General features: G+C 39.5%; 1 protein-coding gene across 1 annotated transcript; it reads right to left on the bottom strand.

Annotated features, from left to right (window-relative positions):
- Positions 1-366: 366 nt before the first annotated feature.
- LOC110479346 (arylsulfatase D) lies at positions 367-14,086 on the bottom strand. The gene is made up of 11 exons (XM_021546595.2): positions 14,077-14,086; positions 11,756-11,805; positions 11,082-11,231; positions 9,126-9,247; positions 7,564-7,686; positions 4,220-4,643; positions 3,351-3,487; positions 2,000-2,134; positions 1,457-1,619; positions 1,052-1,173; positions 367-762 (listed from the first exon to the last, which is right to left on the bottom strand). Exons 2-11 carry the CDS (start codon positions 11,779-11,781, stop codon positions 395-397), a joined length of 1,770 nt encoding a protein of 589 aa, XP_021402270.2. The 5' UTR covers positions 11,782-11,805; positions 14,077-14,086; the 3' UTR covers positions 367-394.
- Between the last annotated feature and the right edge of the window lie 4,288 nt (positions 14,087-18,374).

Raw genomic sequence — 18,374 nt, 5'->3', positions numbered from 1 at the left:
TTGCCAGGATAACAAAAGGGAGATAAGGATAACAAAATTAAGGGACACCTCAGTCCAGGAATCACTTAGAAATTCAGTGCAAAAATCCAAAGGGAAGCTTCTGAATATACATTCAGAATCATTACTTGTACAGGTCTAATCTTGGCCTGCTTCAGTGCATTTGAACTATTCATTCACTTGTCAGCAAATGCTAGGTAAAACATGGTCTTTGGATCATCTATCTTGATCCCCCCCTGAGAGTGTCCAGCTTAAAGCTACCTTTACTAATACTGTGCCATTCACTGGTACAATTATTTTATAAAAGCTCAATTTATAGAAACAAATGACCCATGGGTCAACACCCCCAAAGGAAGCACTCTTAATACATTTTTGAGAACGTAGCAGGATCTCTCCTTTATAGGTCAACAAGTTTATTACCTTCCTTATCACACCAACAGAATGGGAATGTCCCACAGCATGGCTGCAGCCACGGCTTCCACACCACATTGGACACAGAGAGCTGCTCTGGCACTGGAGTCAGTGTCCTGCGATGCTCCTCTATGGCTCTGCCAATCTTCCTTATGACAGTGTCAAAGAGGGGCTCCGTGGCAGCTGAGAGAGGTTTGGCTTCAGAAGGGTCTTGCGAGAGCTCAAACAGCAATGGAGGCTCATGATGGGTCACTCCTTCTCCAAAGCATGGGCAAAATCCTCTGTCATAACAAGCCCCTGCTCCGGGAGGACTGAAAATGGGAGTCATGAAATGAGCCTTCCAAAGAGCTCCAGCTGGCAGGAAAGAAAGAATCACAGAAAGCTGGTTATAGCAATGTTAGTTATCACAAGGAAGAGTGCGTGTTTTCCTAGAGTTCATTTCTGGATGCACTTCAGCTCTACACTTATTAGTTAATGCAGGAATTTCTCCTGGTGCTGTACAACACAGGCAATGCCAGTAAGTTCTTTCCCACATTACACCCGAAGTACTTGGACAGACGGAATCCCAGAAAAATAATGTGTTAGAACAATGTGCCTGCTTGTAGACTGAACATAATTCTTTGGGAAGAAGCTGTGTACTCACTGTCCTTCTGGTGCCAGCGCACGGCGTGTAAGTGAACGCCGCAGTAATGGAACAGGAACTCGTGCTCCGAGTGTGCCACCACTCCTCGCAGTAAAGGCAGCAGGTCCCGGCCATCGATCACCCTAGCACAAAAAACACACCACAGGGAGATGAGCTGGACAGGACTGTGCTTCCTCTGCACACCTCTTGCTGGAACTGGCAGTTCTGGACAAGAAAGGGGACTGCAGAAGAAGGCAGGGGCTGAATTTCAAAGGTAGAGAATAGGTGACTGAGCTCGTAGACATTGATGTGTCTAAAAAAGCATCAGGACTGAAAAAGAGAACATCAAACTCTTAGAATGTGTTCCAAGCTAGATTTTCCAGTGTTTTGGGAAAGAAGGAGGAATAAAGATGCTTTTGTTTGTACCTGTCCTGAGGCACTTCCCCTCCAGCCAAATGAACTACTGTAGGATAAATATCCATAAGGCTTGTAGGTTCATCAATAACTGTGCCTTCAGGTAACACCCCTGGCCATCTAAATATCCCTGGGACGCGGATTCCTCCTTCCCAGCCTCCCATAGATTTTCCACCTTTCATTAAATAAAAATTAAAAAAAAAATTAAAAGTTTGATTTAAAATGAAGACAATTTTTGCACAAATTTCATTGTATTATCATGTTACCTTGATGAGCCTTCTTTACGCTTTTGTTTTTCCTGCTAAGCTCCTACTGAGCATTAGTGAAAACGTGTTCAGTAGATCAGACCCCGACAATCTGAGAATTCATGTTTACAAAGGACACCTGCCCAGGTTAGAATTTACTACATTGTCACGTGCCTAAGAGCGAGACATATTTTCTTCTTGGTAATAAACCAGTGTATTCCTTGAGTGTATAATCTTACTTAAGCCTTAGGGATGTCCTAAATTCTTTACTAGTTGATGCTGGCTTGTCACTGTCCCTGACAGCTCTTACCTTTGTATATTCCATTCCAGCCACCCAACTGTCTTTCCCCTTCTTGCCTTTCCAGCCATCCACCATGATCAGAGGCAAAGTAAACTAGTGTAGTTTCTTTCAAGCCTTCCTTGTCAATAACATCTAGAACCTGGCCTGTAAACGCAAGAATATGTGAATATTAAAAAGCAAAAATATCCCTCATACTACATAAATTTTAACCTCTGACTTGTAAATATTTACCAGTGTAATTTCTTACCTATGTAAGGTTGTTCATCGTTTAATATTTTTAAGATTGATATTTGTAGTTATGATTTCATTACCTCTAAAAGCACAGAAAATTTGACGTGTTGTAACCACTTTATTATTGGTATTATAACAGGGAGTGCAAGAGCCACAATCAAAGACAAGAAGCCTATATTGTCAAGGGCAAAAAAAAAAATACCATGTACTGTAAAAATATGGAAAGAAATTAAGATCTAAAATTTATGTCTGTATCAGTGGTGTCTATCATGAAAAATGTGGAAAAACATAAAGTTACCCTTATTTTATATTGTTTAGACCACGGTTAGGATTTGCATTACATTACTGCATGGGTATAATATGCATTAATAATGAGTGATTTTAAATTTAAAAGTAATTTTTGAGCTGTTTTTGACATCCTTAATTATATTTGCAATATGTAAATGTTTGAGAGGTTTGAAACCAAATTCTTCCTGTATGCGTACCTGACTTTTCTCTCTTTTGCAAATGTAGATACTTTTTGTCCATCATGACTAAATGATAAATAATTCTCCTTCCCCTCCAGAAAAAAAGGCCGAAAAATAACATGAATCTTATTGTGGGGGGCACACCAGATAATACTGATGGACATTTCTGTATTTATGACTGTGGCTGAAAAATATCCAGTATTCTTCTTAGTGCAGCCAACACAAATAAGTAACCTGCTGTTTTTAATCTGTAATTAATTTGCTTATTGATTTTATCACCTTTTGATGTGTCCTGCTTAGAAATGACCATAAGAGGCTGAAATGACCTGGTCTTTACTAATCATAGAAAATGAAATAATTATTACATATTTAGTAAGAAGAACAGAAGAGCTCCTTGACAGGAGCTAAGGGGACATGGTTAAAACTGGTAAACACTTGACCAAAAAAAAAAGAAGAGTGAACATTTGGCCCAAGTCTGGAGAAAATAAAAAACCAACACTATAAATCAACAGTGTTCACACAAGATTGACAGATGTTCATGAAATGCTTGCAATTTTTTGTACATGCTTTTAATCAGCTTCCTTGTTATATTAATTAAAACGTTTTATTTACACCTAGGTATTTGAAAATCAGAGACATTGTTATATGCTATGTTGACTTACCCACCATCCAGTCCATCTCCTCGACATTGTCTCCATATAAACCATGTCTGCTCCTCCCAAGAAACTTCTCTGTGGTGAGCAGAGGGGTGTGGGAATGTAGAAAGGAAAGAAAGAGGAGGAATGGCTTGTGCTTATTTCTACAAAACAGAAATTAACATTGTGTTATTAAGGAGGAAGGTTCTCAATGCAGATCAGTTGTAGTGTAGTGTAATTTTTGTATAGATATTTCAACAGTCCCTTCAGAAACACCTTATTTTGTAAGATACTATAACCCAGTGATCAGGATCCCATATAATAATTTTGATCTATATAAAATATCCTTTTTCTACCCTGAATCATTGATAGAAAACTTCCAGACTGAAGATCCACTTTCTGCTATTGCAAAGCACCACTGTGCTACTGAAGTGAAAGCAGCAGGTTCATCCCCTGCCAGCTGTTGCCCACTTAGTCCATATGATATGGCTACATCACAACTCTGCTTCTCCTTCCCCATACACACATTGCTGACATCACCTGCTATTCCTTAAAGCTGCAATCCTGCTCTCATTGATAGGTATACATATTTCTTAAATATAGCCTAGAAATATTCAATACCACCCATGGAAGTTGGGAAGTATTATCAGCTTTAGTGAAGCTAGGAATAAGGGGCATCCTTAAGCAGTAGCATTTTTTTCATTTTTAATTACATTATATACCTATTTATATTATTTAAAATTAATAAAAATAACAATACTTATAATTCTACATAATACTGTAAAAATTAAGAAACTTAATTTTTACTAAGAAGACATGAAACAGGAAAGTGCTGTTTACAAGTTGGAAAATGCACAAGAACCAGAAAATCTGTGGTCACAGGAAGTCTACTTCACCTTTCAATAAATGAAATGGACTCTCTCAAGATAAGGGATGTAGTTCTGTCTGTCACCATTGGCTGCTCAGTAATTCCATGGTTTCTCATCATAATGCAGTTCCAGTACCGTACAAATCCATAACTTGAGAACCAGGATATGAAGAACAGGAGACTGAACCCAGCAAGGCAGGTCAGTGTTTTCCAGGGGACTGAAATCAAGCCAGTCAGTCTCCCAAGGACAGCAGTGAGTGTAATGAGGCCAATCATTTGAGTGGAAAGCCAGAGCTTCCTTCTAAAGGCTCTGTCCATCTCTGGTGTTTCTGTTGGCTGACAGTCACTTATTAGTGTAAAAGGCATCCCATAGAAATAGTCAAATCCATGTTTTAAAGGGTGATGGCAATGGTCATTGCGGGATTCACAGTTAACACCTTGATGCCACTTCCCTGAAAATAGAGGTTAATAAAATATAAAGAGATAATATTTTAAAAGAATGGACTTTTCCTTACACAAAACTTTTCCAAAAATGTTGTTGGTTGTTTTCTGCTTGTGATAACTGCATCATCCTACATAGAAATATACCAAGTATGTAGTTATATAATAGGATTGACTAAAGTAAACCTCTACAATTTATAAATTTTCAACACATTTATTGGTGCTCATATATACATTTATTGTATATATATTCATGCCCTGTAGCTTTGATCAAACATTAAAAAAAAATCATATAAAGACAACTATAAATTGAGAAAAAATCCAAACTGAGCAAAAATGCATGGCCTTCCTGGAGACCTGTCAAGTATCAAATAGAAGGAAGCTGACCTTTTGTAAGCATAGGGGGAAATAACCTTCTTTTGTTGCCCCTTTACCTTCAAAGTGCCATGCAGACTTGCTCCTGGGAGGTTTTGAAGTGCATGATGTCAGAGCTGTGTCAATACTATGTGTTGGTCCGGAATTGATAAGGGGAGATATAGATAGAGTAGTTAAACTAGCAGCTCATCTAACTGTTTGCCAGACAAAGCACTGGATCCAGAAAAACTTGATCTCAGGATTTCTCATGAAGCTGCACATTTGTAACTTTGATGATCTAATGATCATCATATCATTATATGTGATATCTCCACATACTGATTGAAAATAAAAGAAAATGAAATATTTAATAAATATTTTTGCCATCTATTTTGATTTAATCAAATTTTAAAAAGTTAAAATCTACTTCTTTTAAATACTTAAGTCTTCATTTATCAGAAGGAACATATCTTGACCTTTTGGAACAAAATTTGTTCTTCATTATGAACATACCAACTACTTTCATGAATGGCACATCAAAACCATGCTTTTTCTTCCCATCCAGCTTATTCAAACAGCCTGGTTAGGCACTTATGTGATGTCATAGTAAGTTGGCTCATTTGGTTCAAACACTGAGGTTTGATAATGTCTGAATTGAGTGAACAAAATCTACCACTCATCCATCAGAGGCTTGATGGCATTTTTTGCAGATCTTGGATGTCAGAGCATAATGGACATGAAGCATTTTACTAGAAAACTAATTTGAAACTAATTATTATTGTAGAGAGAAGAACTGTGCACTTCCAGGATGATGCTATCCTCAAGAAATGGTTCAGTATGCTATCAGTATGTATAATAGCAGCCAACCCTGACTGGGTTTCAATGGAATTGCAGTGCATTACAATAGGAGCAGAACAATTGCCCCAGACGAGAAAAATAGCTGCTTCTTGGCTGTAAATATAAAGAAAGAATGGAAGTTCTAGCATAGGTGGATGAATCACTTTCAGCTAGAATCTCTACTCAGTTTACCTCCTGACATATTTAGAACCAGCTGTAGAATGAAACAGATTTGTAATCAATACATAAATGCATTGGCCAAAAATACAGGTGCAGCTGAAGTATTCTTGGAATCCAGATGCAATCCAACACCTAAATCTCCAGTTGAGGTCGATAAAGGTTTCTGACATGCTAGAAAAGAATCAAATCTCCAGAAGCTAAACTAAGTGTATAATTAAGATAAATTAATCTCTGAGGGCATTACTTATACAGCATTGGTCAGAAGACAAAGAACCTTCAAAGCATTTCCCAACAAAAAATCTCATTATCGCCTCAGGGTGCAGGTTATGAATAGGATTTAACTTTGCAATTAAACTGGGTGTGCTCAGGGCAAAACAATCACAAACAATTCAAGTGAGACTACTTAGTGCTCATTCAGCTGTGGTGGCATGAGTAGATGTTAAGATTTTTTGCTTCATGACTTGAATTCTTGTGGTATTCTGTGTATCACCTATCACTGGTGCTTTCCATCATCCCCCACGGTGCAATTAACCAGGTTCTGTCAATCCAGTTAATCCAAGTGATGCTTTTGGCATCTGTGGTGTGATTTTAGCTGAGATGCCCACAGGGAAAATATCTCCCCATTTTGCTTCTGGGAGGCAAGCGGCAGGACTCTGCTGAAGGGCAATTCCCTGGGGGGAGTGGAGACAAATCTGATTGTTTTGCTAGTGATAACATGCTGAAACCAAGATGAAGCATGCACAGTCTGCTTTATGAGCTGATTTAAGCAACTAAAATAATATCACTACAAAACTAACAGGAGATGGAACTTCAGTAATGTAGAATTTGAATTGCTTGGAAGGCTTCTTTTAGTTTTGTTTGGTGTGGTTTAGATTTATTCTGTTGAATTATTACAAATCTATTTCTGCAGGAAGTTTTATTAATAAATTCCGTTGGTTTGTGCAGCTAATATCTTTATGTGCCAGATATAGATTTTGGATTTTGACAGTTTATATGCTCAGTTGAGGTAGGGCAAATAGCTGAAAAATCAGCCAGGAATGTTTGTGCTTTATCAGCCTGTGGAACTATGTGACACATCTAAGATAAATAATTATTTAGAATAAAAGTTACAACTGTACTAAAAAAATAGTGCTATAAAATATAAAGTAAAATGAAATTCAAATTTATGCTGAGGAGGGCAGTGTTTTTGGGCTGTACTGAAATCTTGGTGAACTACAGTGGCATGCTGTGACTGAAGAAAAAATAATTGTGTTGGAATAAGTATCTTATACCTGGTATAATAATATTTAGGAATTAATAACATTTTCTATTATGTATTTTAACAACCACAGCTGTGCTTGAAAGTGGGTCAATGGTAAAAATTGTCCTCCTTATCATATGCTTGTTCTTTTAAGAGAGGTACTTTTTGGGCAGAGTTTCTTTTTACATATAATTCTTAATCAGGAATTAAAAATATTACAACTGAAGTACAAACAGTTACTAACTAAAACAAATGGTTTGAGTGAGATGTGCAGGTGAAACACATTCAACAACACCTTTAGGAGAGGAGTGCCCCCATACCTATCAGTCCTGTGCTGTAGCCTTGGTGCTGCAGTATTTTGGCAAAAGTGGTTTCATTTGCAGGAAGCCCTCCTGAGCCAGCATTCCAAAAAATTACACGGTAATCATTTACCGCATCCATCCCTAAAAATGCAATAAAAACCAATCTGAGTCAGTGTAAAGGGTTGAGTACTTTTATCCAACATACTTTTTTGTTTCCTGATTTCACTGAAATGGTAGTGTTAAACACTTGCCCTAGTGCTCTTTGTTTGGGGAAATGAATCTATGACCCTGGACAAGATTAAGAAAGAGTTAAGAATCACCATAGTACCTATTCTTTTATCTTTGTATCTCATATTGAGACTTTTTTTTCCTTTAATTTCATTTGGAGTGACACATTTGTATAGGAGATTATATGTCACAGTGGCTGTATGAAATGCACTTCCTTATTGTGAGTGTGAAGGCAGGGAGGAGCGCAAGGAGACTTCAGCCCCTGTCAGTCTCAGACTCCAGCTCACTGAGGGCTGCCAGGGAACTCAGGGCTTCCTTGCACAGTGGCCTGGCTGGTATCTGATCTTTGAGCCCCACAGAGTAGCTATCTTCTCTTCACCTGCAGGTTTACACCCTACCATTTAGTATTTTATTCTGGCATGACTCCATCATACAGCGCTATGTAAAGTTCAATCTGTCATTGTAGCACTGAACATCTCTGGCCCTGTTGTTACAGTGGGAAAGGGTCTATACAAGCCTGTGTGTGTTTTCAAACCACCAGTCTCAGTGGGAGCTGTCATAATAAAAACAGGATGACACATCAGCTTCAAAATGCCTCAGGAATGAAAGCTCCAAAGATAATTTGCAATAGAACAAGCATTTGAGGGTTGCTGTTAGAAACATGTAGAGCTATTTGCTTTTCATACCTCTTCATCTCAGGGATGTAGTTTGACAGGATAGTGTTTTTCTTCAAAAACACAATTGGGAAAAATAATATTGCTGTCAAACTGTTATCTTCTAGGACAGATTAATTTTGACAGATACGTAAAGAAGCTTTCCCATGAATGACTCGTTCTGCACCTTGACTGAAGGGAAGTGACACACATCTGCACAGGCTACTCTGCTCCCTGCAGGGCTGAGCTGCTTCTGACATCGGATAAGGGGTCATCTATGACAGAAATTAATTTAACTAGTGTTAAATTTTGTGTGTTGTTACTATTCTTCATGTTTTGTGTAAAGGCTTTTTTGAATGTAAAAGTTTGCTGTTATTCCATTCTGGCTGCAATCTGTACAACAGAGCATCAAAACATAAACAAACTTGTGCATTGAGGGGTTGGGGGAGACCAAGATGCTCTGCAGAGCTGATTCTCCTCTGTTTTGTTTCACCCCAGACCTATTCACAAATACCCTACAAACACAGAAGCCACCTCAAAGGTGCATAGCCTATCTGATATCTCATGTGTCTCAGTGAGGATGGAGTGTCTGTGACACCCCTCTTTGCACACCTTCATTTCTTCTGTGCCCATTGTATGACACCGTTCTCTCCAGCAATAGAGCAATGTTTAAAGGGTGTGTGGCTCTGCAAGGCAAACCTGATCGGAGGGGATATCTGCCAGTGAGGAAAGCTGCTCTGCTGGGGGTGCAGAGTGGCGCTGCAGCGATGTGTTGGGTCAGCTTCACTCCTTCCTTTGCCAGGCGATCAATGTTGGGGGTCCTAAAAAAGCAACCGATGCCACCAGATATCATCCAGAGAGTCTTTCAAGGGAGTAAGAAATTATGTACTTATCTTTATTTTCAGAAGTTTGCTGTATTTGAAGATGGCCAGGAAATATTTTTTTGTAATTTATTTAAATTTTCTCAAGTGATGTGGAAATATTTCTCTTTTTATTGCTTCCTTAAGAATCAGTTATCTGGATTCACTTCAAGACAACCTTTTTTTTTTTTTTTTTTTTTTTTTTTTTTTTTTTTTTTAATGTCCTATGAAGTCTTGCAGAAATCATAGAATTGTAGAATGGTTTGGGCTGGAAGAGACCTTAAAGATCACAAAGTTCCAGCCCCCCTGTCATGGGCAGGAACACTTTCCTCTAGATGAGGTTGCTCAGAGCCCCATCCAACCTGACTTTGAACACTTTTGAGGATGGGGCATCCACAGCTTCTCTGGACAACATGTTCCAGTGCCTCACCACCCTCACAGCAAAGACCTTTAATTCCCCCAGAGCTGCCTTTCCTACACCAGCTTCTGAAAGAGCTGTGCATCAGCCTTAGTGTATCAGTGTAATGGTAATTTAGTTGACACAGGGTGACAGTGCTTGACTACACAAGATGCTATATGATTTACAGTACCGATAAGGAAGCTAACAAGGTACTTCTCATGAAATTTGTAGCAAGGGAAAAGGACAACCAACAAAAGGCAACCAACAAAAACAAGCTTGCCTAGCATGCTAGTTACAGACAAGGCAATATCTTACATTTCAGAATACAATATCCCTCTCTTCCAATTCAAGGTTTGCCTACTTATATTTTAACTTAGATTGAGAGTCAGTTTTACAATTTTGTTTTTGTAATTATCAGTTCAATGGTGTTCACAAGAAGGCAAAACCTTCAGCAGGATTTTGAAAGATCCTGGACATTTTGTTGCTTTGTACTTGTACTGTTATGGATTCCTCCCTCAAAGACATGCTGCCAGGAAACAACATCTGCAACATTTCTTATTCTCTACAGCCTTTTGCCAGAGGTGCAGTCTGGGTCACTTGGCAAAGCCAAGGGTGTGGTTCCACCCTTCAGCACAATTGCCATCTCAGCTGATAAATACTCTCCTCAAAGGAGCCCTTGGGCTGCTTCTCAAACTGCTGTTTCAAAATCCTGCCATTCTCTGCATTGCAGAGAACCTTTTGCTAAGAGAGCCCAGATACTTGTCACTCTGCTAGTACGCCCTGAATGTAAAAAGAAAATCCATGCCTTGGGAATGATGTTGTGGAGGCCTGGCTTTGCAGACCCCTATCAGCTGCCTATGATCACCAGCTGCCTGCCAGCAACTTGCTGACTGAAGCCTTTCAGAGTAAGATTTTTCTTCAGAGTAAGATGCTTTGCTGGATGAAGGGAGGGATCATAGCAAATTTTATTTTGTTCAAACATGTTACAAGCCAGCAGGATATACTGTGGCACAATTTTCAAAGAGAAGGCAAATTCTATGTCTTTGAGGCTCAAAAGAGAAATATTTCCTGGTCACAATTACTCATTGCAGTAATTTAATTGTATTTTGAGGTGAGACTGGGAAAGATTGGTAACAGAATTAAAATGAGGTAATGAGGCCTGTGTGTTGGAAGAGGGGACAATATTTCTATCTTTGGGTATAACTGTTTCTTAAGTGTTAGGCAATTAAGGAATACACAAGAATGATTGTCATATTACCACAGTAAAACAGTGCCACACAGCAGAGCTGTCCCTAGGAATGCCCTCGAGGCTATGAGATAATGCTGGGCAGAGAGTTTCAGGTTTACATTAAATATCACACCAGCTCTGTTCACCCTTAGGGTCAGTTTCCTTACCTGATAGTATCATTCCCATAGCAACCTACATCCCCTATGCCGAGATCATCAGCCAGCAGCAGGACAAAGTTTGGCTGTGTGATGGTGGAAGGCTGTGTGAATGGTGCTTGCAGAAGCAGACCAAAAATCAGGGATGTAACCAGGGGTGACCTGAAACAGAAGAGGGAGAGGAGCCAGTGACCTGGCCATTCATCACTCCCTCTGCACATGGCCAGAGACCCTCGATGCTTGGCTGCAGACCAGACCACTCTGTCCAGACACAGAGGGTGTGCTAAGTGTTTATCATTTACCCAAACTGAGGTGATGAAGAGGAAAATGTCAGGACCATAACTTTAAAATCTCCTTTCCTGATTCTTTCCAAGCTCCCTGTGAGCAGTCTCACATGGGAATTTACATGCAGCAGATGGCACACAAGTGATTTTGCTTCATGGCTTTGGATGTTTATAGAGGGTTGTTCTGGGAAGCTGAGAATGGGATCAACTTCCTCTGACATAGTTTTTGCCTGGACTGAGATCTTTGGGTTGTGAAAAAGTTAATAACAAGAAAAACAAACAAAAATCACATTGTGAGATAAAAATTGCTACTCTTTTATAACACAGTATTACATCATGATTGAGCATCACTCACTTTAGATCTAAGTATGATACAACAGTAATTAATGATTTTTTTCTTACCAATGACATGTTAGTTGCCAAATCATTTCTGCATTTGGAGTGTTTAAATCCTGCAAAACCAAGAGTATTTTGTTATAGTTATATCTTCCTAGTAACAACTGCAATAAAAATAGATTAAAAACTTACTCAAAGCCTGTTAACATTCTGTTTTATTAACTCCGGTGCACCTCAGACCCTAAATGAAGAAGAGTAAAGACATTAATGTTATTTTTATTGCTAGCCCTTCCCTTATTAGACGGATTTTTCTTTTTGAGTAAAGAAGTTTATCTCAAAATAGCAAAATAATTCAATTTTCTCACATGAATCATCTATATAAAAATAGTTTCTGTTTATAAAGGAAAAAATAGAGCTTTAAAATCAAGTACTCAATATAATCTACATTTCTATTACCATAGATAGTAGCAGCATTGTGCTTTTTCACATAATGTGCTAAGTTTCTTTTCAGGTTTGTAAGAGGAATTTTTGGTTGCAGAAATTCTAGTCATCTTTTTCTAGCAATTGTAATTTCTTGGAAGAATTAATGACCTCTTGTTACTAAACTCTGAGAATGAAGAGGTTTTTCTGTTACCCTCTCTGGGGCTTTTCCTTTCACTGTCAGGACAATGACATAAACTATTTGCAGACTTTGAAGCAGGGTCTGAGTGAACTTCATTCTAAAGCTTTAAAATAGACTTCTTTGAAATTTATCTCACACCTGGCTCAACTGTCCAGAGCACCTCAATTTTATGAATTATGTTTATTTCATATTTATTTTTTGTTTTCCAGAAATGATGTATTAAGCAGTTTAGTTAATTCTCACGGTTCTTGCATTTTACCATCAACACTACAAGGTTCAGTGGGAAAAATTAAATTTCTGTGCTTAGAAAACTGGCATCCAAACACTTGCTTACAAGCACCAGAGCTGAGGCAGCATTGCTATCTAGAGACACTCAGTTTCCTGCATCAGTTTGTGCCTTTGCTGCATCCTAAGCAGTTATAGAAAAACTACAAGAGAACACCTCAGCCATCTCTAATATTTACATCCTCCAAAACAGTTGAAGTAAAAGGAAACTGGAAATAATCAGATTTAATTTTGCAGTTGGTTGTTACACAGTAGACAGACACAGATTCAGAGCACAGCCTGGAGCTCGAGGCTGAGTTTCCCCTGAAGCTGCCTGTAAAATAGCAGGCAATACACAGAAAACAACTATTGATTTATTATGCTGACTGGTATTATCCCTGTCAAGCCATTTCCTCAGTGAAAGGTGATGGGAGTCCAGGCAGAGAAATCGCAAGCAAACATTCCCCTCTGCTTAGAGCAAAACTCCTTCCTCCTTCTCCCATTGCTAATCCCTCCCCTAAAGTAATTTAGTTTTTGTTCTTTTCTTCATCTATTTTAATAATCCTGAGAGAAATAGCTTGCATATCTTTCATATTTCATCAATTGTTTTCCTGTGTTGATTCAAATTTTGTAATCAGTCTACCTTTCTAACAAAATAGTTAAAAGATACTAAAATCTCACAAGAGGAAATATTCATTGTTTTAGACATATTCATATGCACTTTTCTTGAAAACAGTACTAATTTGTGGCATCAGTTTGCCAACACTCAGTGAAAAGTCACACAGTTAATACCACTTAATTCAGTACTGTTCAGTCAGTGAAAATTTCTTTTTAAATTTCCTATTTTTTAGACTTGATAAGGTAAAAGCGAACCCAGACTTGCAAACACATAGCCTGCAGCGCTCACTTTGTACATAGCCTTGTATGTTGTTGTAAAAGTATTTTTAAAATTTCCTTGAGATATTTTTATCTACAGAAGGGAAAAAAAAAATCCAAACAGCCATTAACATTTTCCTGTGTACTTCCCAACAGTAAGGGAGGAATACAGTACCTGGTCAAGTTGTGCTCAAAGCAGGCAGCTGATAGACTGGTGACTTAAAATTCGATTCCGAATTTTTTCAGCACGAGGACTGCTGCTACTGCGCAGCGTTTCTGAAGGCAGTCCTGCAATGTGCTCCAGCTGCACGTCCCACAGCTCAGCACAGGAAAAGCACGTTAGGCCAGAGCCTCCAGGCAGCTGGATGTGCTGGCTTCTCACGGAGTCTCAAGCTGCACTTCCCCCTGCTGTCTGCACAGCTCTGACATTCGCACAGGGCACGCGGGTCGCGCCGGGGAATGCCACAGGCGCAGCTAAAATGCTTTGTGCCTAACCACCAGTCTCAGGGGATGGGAATGATCTCCTGCAAGTCTGAGACACTCCCGTGAAAGCCGCTATAAATAACAGTTCCAAGGAAATCTCCCCTCACTCCCACCGAGGAAAAGAGAAAATCACTGTACTTACGGAACAGTTATTTGTTGTAGAAAAAGAAATTGAGCTACTTTCTTCACTTTATGGCCACCCTGAGTGCATGCTGCAGTGAGGTGGTTTGTCTGCACATGCTGGGACAAATAGTTCTAGGGTGGGGAGGAAATGCTTGTAAGAGGCTTGAATTTTCTTTTTCAGAAAATGAGTCATTCAGCTTCACTTCTGAGTGCTGCCTGTTTCCTAGCCATCACTCAAAGGGACAAATTAGGGTTACATGGTGGCTAATGCTTACTTTCTTGGTTTTTTCTTATGTGAGTCCTCGTGTAACTGTTTTGGGACAGCATGAGACATTACCCAACAGCAATCTTGCTTTACTAACAGTTTCCTGCATTTTTGCATTTTATGAGAGAAGGGAGATGTTGTGCTGAGTTGGTGGTATCAATTGCAATGCTCAGGCTGGATTGCCAGTGGAGTACCTCTGAGGCAAGTTAGAGCACCATAGGTGATCCCTTCCCTATCCCCTCCCACCACAGCATTAACATGCTGGAGTGCTTACAGCCAAGATGCACAGGAGGAGTGATGTGTCTGGGTTCACTTCTCTCAGTGCCTGCTTTCTGATCCCCACCCCCATTACAGAATCCCAATCTGTACCTCTCTAGCTCCCATTCCCCTCATTGGGCCTTTAGCACTTCAAGGATTCATGAAAGTCTACAGGATTTCTTGTTGTCTGATGCCCTCTACTGCTGCAGGTTTTCTAAAAAGAAACGCCTTCTGAGTCACTTCTGGGTTTTTCTGCCCAGGTTGCAATCAATCCCTGCAGGGCCCTGCTGACTGAGAGAGCTCCTTTTGTAGCTGGGGCCATCTCCACAGCTCTCATAGCCTTGTTGTGTTTTTTCCGGAACTTCTTGCAAATTCTATAGAGTTTGTAACAGAGAACCGCAAAGTATAACTGCTATGTTATTTACTAAATTTAGAATACAGCAGAAAATTGAATTCATGTCTGCAGTTACACCACAGGAACATGCCTTTGCTGTCTTTTACACAGCCCTCTTCAAACACAGAGAGAGCCAGACCAGTTTGCTGCTCTAAGCAGCACTTGTTGAAGTCTGGCTGCTGGGAGTTGACACTGGGCACACCTATGGTGTTATGAAGTAAAAGAAAGGGGGCTGTGCTTGTGGTCTAAAGATTTTCAGGGTCACAACTTGTGCCCATTTTGGTGTTTGATCTTTGGAGGAGGGACAGGTGAATGCCCTCTCACTGGTGCTACTTGAAGATGACATTTTTAAAAGGTCTAGGCAAAGCTAATTCTGTTCCCAACCAATGCACTTAATTTACACTAGCCAATTTTCAGTGGAGAAATCTTTAAAAAGTCTATTTTTTTCAGAAGGTGGGAGGAATGTCAAATTTTTCAGAAGCCTTGCATACTCCTGTCTTTTCCCCTCGTTTTCTTTACTGAGTACTGGAAAGCTTTACTGTGTTTTCTTTACTGAGTACTGACACTTTAATAGTGTCACACATGCTTTGACACTATTAAAGTGCTTCAACATCTAAGAGCTGAAGTGGGGTTTTATGTAGGATATGATGATTAATGGGCTCCCTCTAGTGACTACTACCTTATATTGGCTTCAGAGAAAAGCGGTTCCATACTCCCCTTTCTAAAAGTCATTGCACAATGATGATGTGATGGTATTTCTTGGAACTCTGATGTACACTAAATCTTCAAGGCCTGGATGCCCAGGAGCAATTGCAGAGCCTTACCTGTTCTGGAGCAGGCAACATCAGGAAGGAGCCTGGTTCATGTATTCCAGAACTGCTCTGACACATGAGCCAAACTGCAGGAGGTGAGGGTGAGTGGGACAGGTGCTTCAAAAGTGCTCTCCTGGCCTGAGGTGAAGCAGTAATTCAAATGCCCCAAGTCCTGTCCAAGGCTCAGCTTATCTCATTGATGGTGAGTAATGCAACTAATATACCTAGAAGGTTGTATTGCAATTAATTGTCCACATGGTTTCCAACAGGAGACATAATCCGGTGCTGTTTTCCTCCTGCACCACAGAACGGGTTCATATCTCCTGCATTTCACTACCAAAAATTAACTGTTCACATCTAAGCCTGTCCTCCAGACTCTATGATCAATAGTGAAAGACAGTCACATTGAGGGCAGCCCAGCTGTCCCTAATGCTATTCTAGGATGAGATGAAACATCCTTTGAAGGTTCCAGTCCATCTTTAATGCCTGTACAGAGAGAATTTGTATGACTCCATATTCAAGCTAGATTGGAATTGGTTAAAGTGATACGAAACCCTACCATTAGTCATTCTATTAAGAGACCAAACAAATCAATACTACCATACCAAAAAAAAAAAAAAAAACAAAACAAACAAAAAAACCCCTATTTTTATTGCAACATTTCCAATTATATTCTGAAAGGTGAGTTTTTATTTTTTAACTTTAAGGAAAACCATCTGATATGAATTAAACAATCCTACTATTTGAACAATGGAGATGTGTTTAACTTCTAAAACCTGTATACTTCTTATTCTCTGAGGATTTAAGTTGTTAAAAGTGAAGTATTTAGTTATATTTTCAACTACAATGAGAAAAAGCATAATCTAAAATTCCAGAAGAGTAGAAAGTTAACATTTAGAGGAAGATATACTCTGTATTGCATTCTTGGTGTGAATTTCTCAAGACATCCAACTTCAAGGCATAAAAAGGCAATGACACATATATGTTAGCATACATTATGAGTTTAAGGAGATCCCAGAAAGCCTCATGTGAGTACTTAGAGAAACCTCACTGTTTTTTTCTGCAGAACTCATGAGGCCTCACCTCGAATTGTGTGCTCAGTTTTGGGCCCCTCACGACAAGAAAGACACTGAGGAGTTGGACCCTGTCCAGAGGAGGGCAGCAATGCTGGTGGTGGATCTGGAGCAAAGTCTGATGAGAAGCAGCTAAGGAGCTTGGGTTGTTTAGTCTGAAGAAAAAGGGGCTCAGGGAAGACCTCATTGCTCTTTACAACTACCTGACAGGAGGCTGTAGCAAGGCAAGAGGACTTGGTCTTCTCCCAGGTATCAGGCTGGGAGAGAAGTCAGAAAAAATGTTGAAAGTGCTTCATGTTGTGCCAGGGGAGGTTTAAATTAAATATTAGGAAAAGTTTCTCCTTTGCAAGAGTTGTCAAGCATTGGAGCAGGCTTCCCAGGGAAATGGTTGGGTAACCACCCCTGGAGGTATTTAAAAGATATGTAGATGTGACACTTGGGGACATGGTTTAGTGGTGGACTTGGCAGGCTGGGTTAATGGTTAGACTCAGATGATCTTAGAGGTCTCTTCCAGCCTAAATAATCATGTGATTCTCTGAGTGAGAATGTGTGGGTTCCAATATAAACAAAATAATGAAAATAGTTATGGAGAAAAGGATTTCTGGAATTTACATGAAACAGATTTTGCTGGGAAACTTTCTTCCTCTGATGTTTTAATATCCAAAGACAAGGAGATCAGTTTTGGGAGAAACAAATACAATCTAGTTAAGAAATCATGATTCCCAGTGATAAAAAAATATGTATCTACTACCAGATATTAGTTGTTTCTCATCTACATAGTGTAAACATTCTCTCTTAATTTCTTCTCTGTTAGCCACTGGTAGCTGTACCAGTACAAACATTTGGAGATTGAGAAATCTGTGAATTTCCTTGAAATGAACATTTTTCTGAATTTTTCCTTTGGTTGAATGAATCAATTGTAGGAAGGTTTTTTATTATAATGTTTAAAGATAAAGCAGCTCATACCAAAAGTATCTTAACCCCTCACCATCTACAACTGAGAGAGGTTCAGAATCACCACAGCTAGGACAGACACAGGTAGGCACAGCAGAGTGAGGTTCACAGCAGTCAGCAGTAAGCATTAAGCTTTCTCATCACCATTACTCTGAATTTGGGAGCTAGCAAACAGAGTTTTGGCACTTATCCGTATCATTGCTTTTGGGATTCAAGTAAGGCTAAATTTCACTTTTGCAACCTCTGCCCTCACATGCACAGCTGAATCTTTCCTTCAGCTGTGAGAGACTGTCTTTAGCTCACCCTGCAGAGCAAGAGTGATGAGAGAGAAGACCTGAGGCACACATTTGATTCAGCTCCCAGGCTCAGGACAGTGCCCTACTTCTTCAACCAGTGCAGGAACCACCAGGCTATTATCTGAAATCAGGTCAGGACACCACTTCCTTCTCTTGTGGGCCAGGTTTTGGAATGAAACGGTGTCATGCTCTGGGCTTTCATCAGTAGGAGTGACTAGTCTGTGAATGTCAAACAGGTTTTAGTTTGAGATAAGCACTGACTCCC

The sequence above is a fragment of the Lonchura striata genome, chromosome 2 (genome assembly GCF_046129695.1).
Source record: "Lonchura striata isolate bLonStr1 chromosome 2, bLonStr1.mat, whole genome shotgun sequence".
Classification (NCBI taxonomy): domain Eukaryota; kingdom Metazoa; phylum Chordata; class Aves; order Passeriformes; family Estrildidae; genus Lonchura; species Lonchura striata.
The sequence above is the reverse complement of the archived record's forward strand: the minus strand, read 5'-3'. Positions and strand labels throughout refer to the sequence as shown.